At 46.8% G+C, this 8963-nt stretch overlaps 1 protein-coding gene across 3 annotated transcripts in view; it reads right to left on the bottom strand.

Moving 5' to 3' along the window:
* Nucleotides 1-1061: 1061 nt before the first annotated feature.
* Nucleotides 1062-8963, bottom strand: part of LOC120949101 (uncharacterized) — a 252172-nt gene continuing 244270 nt past the window's right edge. For all 3 annotated transcript variants that reach the window (XM_049607779.1, XM_049607777.1, XM_049607778.1), the window contains exons 5-7: nt 3420-3682; nt 3196-3288; nt 1062-1946 (exon numbers count right to left, since the gene is read on the bottom strand). In XM_049607779.1, coding sequence (XP_049463736.1) covers nt 1836-1946; nt 3196-3288; nt 3420-3682 — 467 coding nt within the window. In that variant the 3' untranslated portion in view covers nt 1062-1835. The remainder of the gene's footprint in view (nt 1947-3195; nt 3289-3419; nt 3683-8963) is intronic.

Raw genomic sequence — 8963 nt, 5'->3', positions numbered from 1 at the left:
AGCGTGTTCAAACTCAATTTTCAGCTTTCTAGTTTATTGACTTTTCGTCGAATCCACTCCAACTCATGATCACAGACGGGAGAAGAGCATCGGAATCGGACCACGATGCGATGGCAAGAACGTGACGGATACACCATAAACGGCGATCGGTTAAGCGGGAGCTGGATGGGGGGAAGTTGGCAGAAATAGTCCCCGAGTATCCACGAGAAAGTGACAGCTGTCGTAGCGGTGAATAGTTCCCCAGTTCCGTATTGTTTTTGCTTCACCGCGACTGTTCGCTTGTTTAATCGTGTCCTTCGCCATGTCTCCAGTGTGTGCTTGTGTTCGTGGGAAAGCTTCCCCAACCTTCCAAGGAGCGCTGCTGCTGAAATGCAAATTCAAATGAGATCGAATGCACCGAACCCACAAGGAGATTTGGAAGGTGTTATTCCACCCTCTCCTGCTTGGCTGGTGAGTTCCCATCCCAAGGGAATGACAACTTTGCATTGCACGCTCCATTTGCCTTAGACGATTGTGACCTGCATGCGTGTGTGTTTGTGTGTGTGTGCTCGGATTGTGGGTTCAGAAGGTTGCCTAGGACCCGGCAGCAGCTTTTAAACCGGCCTCCTGAAAGCATAAGGGCACTGTGTGTTTGTCCTGCCGCTCCCGGGGAGAGGGTGTTTTCCAGCGCTATGCATACAATAGTATCCCATCGCCACGCTGTTTACGCCACATTGTTTGACGGTGCGACGGAAGCATTTTGGTCTGTGCGCAACGCTGCAAGTGCCTGTGCAGTTGAAAGGATCGTTGCATTTAATGGGCACTCTCTGTTCCATCATTTCCGGTGGCAGTCGATAGATGCGAAACACTTCCCGCGACTGTATTTGCGTGCAAAGAGATTCTCGCAGAACCGCACACCCACAAAGACACACCCGAATGCGCCTGCAGGGTATGCAATGCAACGAGAAACGAGCAACCGCATACACCGACTGAGTAGGCCGTGGGGAGATTAAGCGTCAGGGAATCATGTTTCGGAATGTTGAGCATCGGTTTCGGAACGAGGCAAACGCATACGCGCAAAGTCATATTAATGTTCATGTTCATTAACCGGCGTACCGTTCGGTGATGACAGTATTATACAGTCAAGTGTGTGGTTGGCGTTGTTTGTTTGTTTTTTCTTCTTTATAATTGTCGCTCTTGTAGCAGCTCGATCGATTGAACAAGCGGCTGCGTATTGATTTTGTCTTGCGAACATATCGCTACTCCATAGAACCTCTTGAGTACCTACTCGTACTAACAACTATCGTGCTAACCAGTAATACTACCAACCTATTCAATCGATTCCGACGCTGGTCCCTAATCACCATTTCAATGTACCGGTCTGATATCGGTGTTGGATTAAATAGCTGCTCTTTTTGCATACTACAGAACAGTGCTTTACAATAATACTTCGTTCATTCGTTCCCCTTTGCTTCCATGAGTTTAATCCTAATACACACTTTCACGATCGTTGCTGTACCGTGGTTTGATTTTTATCTCTCTTTTTTTTCTACAACTAGTATCTCACTATCCATGTCTTTTCATTCACCGTGCGGTTTATATTATACAACGTCAAATTCACAGCGGCATAGCTAACAGGTTAAGAAGCTATTCGTCTGCCATTTGCATGTCTGTTCTGAGGTGTTTTTTGTTGCTTTATCTACAATATCTACTACTAGTGCTACTAGGTTTGTTTGTTTTTTTTAGTCGTAGGAGCACGGCTCACAACACCACTCATTCAACCTAGCGGGATTGGACAGTCTTGATTTGTATGATTTTCTTTTCGATGGTGCTGCTCACGTCACGACACGGGTCAGTCAGCAGGTAAGGCAGCACAGCCGCTTCCACAGTGGTCGCTTCCGTCTGGCGTGCTCCTGTGATTGCAGCGCGTCCCAGATGGCTGTATCGAATACCTCCTTGATGTGTTCCTGAAACAAGAGAGAGAGTTGAGAGTCTTAGGATAGCCATAATGATGAAACAAAAAAAAAAAAAAACAGCACGTTTGGTTCTAAATTTTTGCACTTAATTGAGTTCTCTCCTGCAATAAATGAGACATAAAATATTATGAACGCTTTACTTGTGTTTAGCAAATAAATACAGTATCCTGAGCAGCTAAACAACAATAACTGTTAGTGGACCATGTTATACACAAAGATACCTACAGCTGCATCATTTCACACAGGTTTCCCTTCCTGATGTGCTATGCCGCCCAGCACAAACACCGTGCCGGCGTATAATCCCCAAACATCCTGTCCCACCGCCGAGCAGGGCTGGTTTAACTGTTTTCGAATGTCAGCAGGTCGTTTGCTTGCATACCGCTTGCCATCCACCGGCCCCACCATGAATGGCTACGGCGACTGAACTTGTACGTAGAGCACGTTTTGTGTAACTGTGAGTAAATCCCGTGCGACGGACGCTGGTGGAACCTGCGGGTTTGCTCTCGTTGACAACTTGTTTTATTGCCGCTTGGCCGTAGCACACACGGGTCAATCTGGCCGAAGATGGCTGGCACCGTGAAACCTTGACCAGGTGTGGTGAAGAACAGGCGAGGCAGTGGAGAAGGAACAAGCAAGCATGGCATGGTACCAAACAAAACGGTCGCGTTTCATTCGTCCGTGAAGGATGACCTTACCAAAAGAGGCAACCAACGCGAAAAAAAAAAACAAAATCCACCCGGTTCGAGTTCATTACGCCCCACCGCTTGGGAGCAGTGTTAATGCGGACACGGAAGTGAACCACATGCTAGGGTGAATGTACAAGAGAGGAGAGAAATAAAAAAAACAAACTCCAACCAGTTGGATGAGCTAATACGTCTAATAGCGGGACGGTAAAAGTTGTAACATGTGTCGGAAACATATCGGCAAGTATGCAGACCGTACCGACAGCAAAGGACAGTGTCCAGCATTGAGAGTGATTTATACGGTTGCTATTAGTGCAAATTGTTTGCGAAGCTTGAATGGCTGTTGTGTTGTTTTAGTCGTGTTTTATCATCTAATTTGCTTCTAAACTGCTTTTCCATTCTAATTGGTAGGTAGTGAAAGATCTTTCAACCAATTGCATTGTATGAGGCTCAATCTGCTGAAGGTTTTGAATTTATTCACTAAACTGCCCCTAATGTTGATAATAACTGAGCTCTGAAATGAAGTCCATCATTGGGAAACAGTTCCCTCCAATTACCTTCTTGTGCGACGATGTTTCAATGTATTTAGCACCAATCTTCCGAGCAAAGTCCCAGGCAGATGAGAACAGAATTGGTTTTTCTCCTTGAGCCTAAAGAAGAATTGAAGAAAATCAAATAACAAACAGGAAAATATTAGAAAAAATAGTGCTCAACTGACCCGGCCAGCTGTCGGTGCTGGTGAGCCGCTGATAAGCACTGTACACCGTGCCGTGCCGCTTACCTGCAGCTTGCCGATCGTACTCTGATCGTTCCGTAGATCGGACTGCGTCCCGACCAGCACCACCGACACGCCCTTCAGCTTGCTGATTTCCGGCTGCCACTTGGTGGCCAGGGAGCGGAAACTATCCGGCTGCACGACCGAGAAGCAGAGCAGGATCACGTCGGAACCGGGGTAGCAGAGCTGACGCAGCGTGTCCAGCGCATCCTGTCCGGCTGTATCGCAGAGCGTCACCCCGATCGGTCGCCCATCCACGCTGACGTCCACTGGAAACGGGAAACGGAAAAGGAAAAGTGAGAGAAAAATAGAGATGAAAAAGCAGCCCCTTTGCTTCTGCACTACACGGTGCTTTTGACTTTCAACCACACAAGCTCATCAATTCAAGTACGCGGTGTGCCGTGCAAGCTGCAACCAGAACATGCCCGGCTGGTAGGCATGAAAGTTGAGAATGTCGTTACGTGCAGGCTAGGCATATTTTTCGGGCCAAAGTTTAACACCACAGAGGAAGAAAAAAAATAACATGTCGAGTACTCGGCTCTGCTCAAGTGGCGAAAAAGGTGTGGGCTAGGAGTCTACTGGAAGTTACCACCAAACCGAACATTATGGCGTTGAACTTGTGAAACAAAATCAGGCAGTCCCCAACACACAGAGAGCTCCTCACCTATGAAGAAGGAGGTTGACAAAAAAACCGTTTTTTTTTCATTCATTCCATATTTAGCTTTCAACCGTGCATCTGTTCACCTTCGTAGTCGGTGTTGATAGTTGTCTCGCTGTCCTATAAAGTTTTAACTTTATTTCCAATTACCGAAATGGTCGTAAAATGATCGACACATTGCGCCGCAACACCGTCGCTTCGTCGTTCTCTCTCTTTCACTTTCTCTCTCTATTTCCCTCTCTATTACTCTCTCACTCTCTCTCGGGACGATCGTTAGCAAAACTTTGTATCTTCAATCTTTTTTTTGGTTACCTTCACACCCTTTACCCTTCACGAACATCTTCTAACACCCGGCCATTTCCTCCCACAAGACCGGGTGTTTGCATTTAGATTTAAGGGAAGAAGAAAAAAAACACCCAAAAATCCATATTTTAATCTAAATAACGACCCACAATCGAACGCAAAGCAAAGAGCATGGTTTTGGGTTTGAGGGTCTTCCCTTTAATATTCTCCATTATTCGATCGAAAGCGTGTGGAGGATGGCCGTTGGCCTTTGCCGCAATGATGAGTTCCCGGAAGGAGCAAAGGTCCCTAGGTTTGACACAGGTGGCATGCAGCGATTGGGATATTTCGGGCTATCGGATGTTCGATTGTGTGTGTGTGTTTTTTTTCTCATCTACTCTTTATCTCGTTCTTCTCGACCCCGTCTATCCGGTCTAGCTGGGCTCTGCCTGCTTGCTGGCTCTTTTTAATGAACCCGCTGTCAGATGGAAATCGATTACAGTGGGGGCGGGTGACTTTTTCTCTATTAAAGCTAAAATGAAGCTGTGACAATGAAGATGGAATCTTGATTTTTTTTTGTTACTTTCTTCCCCTGCTACAGATAAGTTATACCGATCGAAAGAAATGAGGCTCTTCGAGCGAACAGTGCATGTGAATCAAAGTTTGGAATGATAAAGAAAAGTTTTGTCGAACAAAGCGGTAAGAAAAAGAGAAAAATAAGGGTTTAAAATTGATTCTGCTCTTTATGGAGTTTGTTTTTTCTGTTATTTAGAGCATTATTTAAATAATTTTATATAGTTTTATAAAAATATTTGAATATTTGAAGTGACACTTTCTTGGTACAGCATAAGATAATAGAGATGGTTCAGTGAATAAAACGTTAATAAAGCTTCAAACATATTCAAATTATTCCATACATATTAGCTGTGATAGTAAAGAAGTAAGCAAGTAAAGTAAGTTTTCGAAGTCTGTAAAGTAAGCTATCCATGTGCCGCATAACTTAAATTTTAAAATGTTATTCGGTTCATATTGATCATCGATTGCATATTTACAATATAACGTATTTATGCCCGTTTTGTCATAGTGCAACACCCCAATTTTCACCTTTTTTATGACTCAATCATACCTCACCCATCCATAAAAGTGCAGATGCAATCAACGAACACGAAGAGTGAAACGAGCAAAGAGCACACATAAAGATAAGCTAACCTTCTCGACTGTGTCACGGCCGTGCGGTATAAACCACAACCGCTTGCACCGGCCGACAGCGCGTAGGTGGTGGTCGTACAAACACCGATATACTTGCAGGGCCCGGCGGTGACTCAGGACAGCTCGTGAAAGCCCCCTGCAACCAAGTTGCATTCGCGATAACATGCAACGCAAGGCACAACCGGTTCGTACAACGTGCAACCACCACCCTCTGATGATATTTTAATACCACGGCGGATAAATACAAAAAAAACGATCCCATCGCCACCATGCGATCCTTGCGGCGTCGCGAATGTCTTAATTATGAACATTTTCTACGTTATCAGGGGCCGGCCTGAACACCGTGATCGACTTCTTCACCTTCGATTGCGGTCGACAGAGATTGGGGCTTGAGGTTGCGTTTGAACCCGAATGAACCCCAGCTCAGAAGGAGGTAGCCCGGTCGGGCACACTGTACCAACGCAAAGACAGAGACGTAATTTGAATTCCTCCGTGCGCTGACGAGCAGCATCAGCCAGCACGAGCATCGGGACCGGCTAGATGATGCAGTGCGGGATCGATTTTGTATCGTTCAGGTTGCATCACCCCGACCCGATCCGACCCGAGCTGCAGCATGATAGTGCAATGCAATTACCGCACTCGACCGCCCTCCTGCACGCCGTGCTGCCGGGTTGCTGCCGTTCGGGCTGTTCGGGCACACTGCCACAGCCAGGTCGTCTTTCTCGAGTGCTCTCGAGTGACGTTTCGAGTGGTCTCCGCATTTCGCATTCTCCGTTCGGGGTCAGCTGCTGCTGCGATGCGATTGCATTGCAATGGATATTGAATTATTTCGCTCGAGCATCAGTGTCGTTACCCATCCACGGTTATGGCTGTGGTTGTACTGGGGGGTCAGAGATGCACCGGCGATGAGAATGGAGGCAAACGAATGAAAATTTAAACCTTTCCCCATTGGTTGGAAAGAACAGCAGGAAAAACTCCCCTCCGCCAGCGGTATCGACATCGGGCCACGAACCACACCGGAGAGACCAACCTTCGATCGACACGCATTTGCATAAACGGGTGCAACGAGGCAGGCTGATTGACAGAAGCATATTATCGAGGCCCGATGGTGTGAGATGGCACGCGGGCACGGAAGTACCTCCTCGAGCCTCCAGCCAAGTGGGCCTGGCCCAGGTGAGGGTGCGCTGGTGCTTCGGTTTATGTAAGCAAATCATTTTGAAGCACCCTAACGTCAAACGATAGTTTTAAACCATTTCGAGCGTTGTTGCAATGAATGCGTTTGTTGTTTCAGCACTTGGTATGATGTGATGGTAAGCGGGCTGGAAGAGCTTTCTAGGAACCTTCTAGCGAGAGTTTGATACAATTTTTTGAAAAGGTTTAAATGCAGATAAAACTGTATTGAAATATCGAGCAGGAATTGTTTTCAATAAAAATGTAAACTGTCAATATGAGGCTGTGTTGGTGGTACTTCATTAACATGCAGGAATCTCATAACAAATTTTCCTCAAACAGATAGCGGAAAAAAAGACGAAGAGTAAAAATATATTTTGTGTACACAATTCCCCTCCAGAGAATCAGTTATCTAGTGTACCAGAGAGAGAGACACAGAGAGAGTATTCTTTAATGTCCATGATGCCAACCGACCCAACAGTTGACAGTTACCCAGTATCCCATCGAGATGGAGCGATCCTGACAGTGGGGAAAGTGTTTGTTTTCCGCCGCCTACTCCCGTAACCAAACAGCTGGTTTCATTCACATAGAATGGACATTATGCCACCGAGCCCACAGCAAACCGTCCCTCCCCCCAAGTACGCACCTTCACTCAGGAGGCAGGCAAACATGTTCAACCTTCCCTTCCGTAAAAAAACGGGACCAGGCCGTTGTCGGAAGTCGCCAAATGGTCAAGGCAATTCTTTTTAATCTTCAAAACATAACCACACCACTCGGGCGAGCTCTTCCCGGTATCACCAGCAAATAATCGAGCGCACCGGGCACAAACAACAATAACCAGGGCAAAGTGGTGCAAAGACGATGGAATGGTCGGACCTGGCAAACCAAATGGCTTTGGCTGCCTGGACGCAACGCAGCAGCAGCAGCAGCCGGCACAAACATAAAGGAACGTTTCAATTACTGACCGTGCCTGGCTGGACCGTCCTGGCACCATAACACAGCACGCGACGCGACAAACAAACACAGCGGGTGAGGATCTAGCACTCCCGATCTGCACCCACCGCGGTCCTGTTGATACGCCGGCCGTTCTGGGTAAGAGTCTGATGCCTCCCAGCCCGTCCGGCGATCCATCTGTCTTAATCTTCACCGTTGCTTATCGATATTTATCGCAGGCGGTGTGTGTGTGTTTGGTTTTGGTGGCAGGATGTTTCGTTCGTCCTGGTTCGGTGTTTAGGGTTTGTATTTTTTGGCTGCTGCTGCTGCTGCTGCTGCCAGTTGTTTGCACCCACCGTCATTTTTCCAACCGGTTGGCAGGGCTGAGTAGGGCTGTGTCTTATCGATATCGGCGACGTGACGTGGGTTGAAAATGAGCACGCTTTTCCAGAAGCGCAGATAATATCGACGATAAGCGCGTGGTCCAAAGAGAAGCTAATGCACAACAACCACAACCGTGCCAACAGTGTCGTGTACGCAGATCCGTCACATCACGAACGCAAGTGTTTGTTTTGGTGGGAATGTTGTTAAGACCCTTCCCGTCTCCCTCCCCTTTGCTCATATTTTTTCAGGCAGTGGCTGATCTGTTTGATGTTTCCGGTTCGATCATTTCGTTCCAACGGTGGCTTCATTTTATTTTGCCATTTAGATCCATCCACATCTTGCCGCCCCTGTGATTGCCCAGATTCTTCCCGCTGACGCAATCACGCTACCTGGTGGAGCAGGCTCGGTGCGGTACGGTCGAAAAATCTTGATAATTTAAAATGCCGCTTCCACATGTATAGCGCTGCAACGAAGGCAACGAAACTACTACGCCTTCCCAAAACAAACCGGTGATTGGATTCGATTCATAAGAAACCGATTAGAAGCCAAAAAAATAAAATGTGGCTAACCGATCAGTAAACCCATCTTAAAAAATGTCGAGAATGGAGGTCGAAACGACGTCATCGCACGCAAGATCACGCGTACGCCGACCTGATTTATTTACCTATTTGGCCGATTTTGATGATTTTTGTTTTCAATTCATATATTTTTCCACACTGTTTGTATTTCATTCGCCATCACGGTTGCGCCATATTTCACACTGAGGGGCAGGTGGCAGGGTATGTTGGCCGGGGCGTGATGGTGAATTAAATTTACATTTTACGTGGGAGTGTTTGTGTTTCGGTTGTGTTTGCTGGTTCCCTTTCTTGCTCGAGGCTCCTTATAGTATTCCATTCTGATGGCGTTGTAATGTG

Source organism: Anopheles coluzzii, chromosome 2, assembly GCF_943734685.1.
Source record: "Anopheles coluzzii chromosome 2, AcolN3, whole genome shotgun sequence".
Classification (NCBI taxonomy): Eukaryota; Metazoa; Arthropoda; class Insecta; order Diptera; family Culicidae; genus Anopheles; species Anopheles coluzzii.
This window is presented reverse-complemented; position numbering and strand designations above follow the sequence as displayed.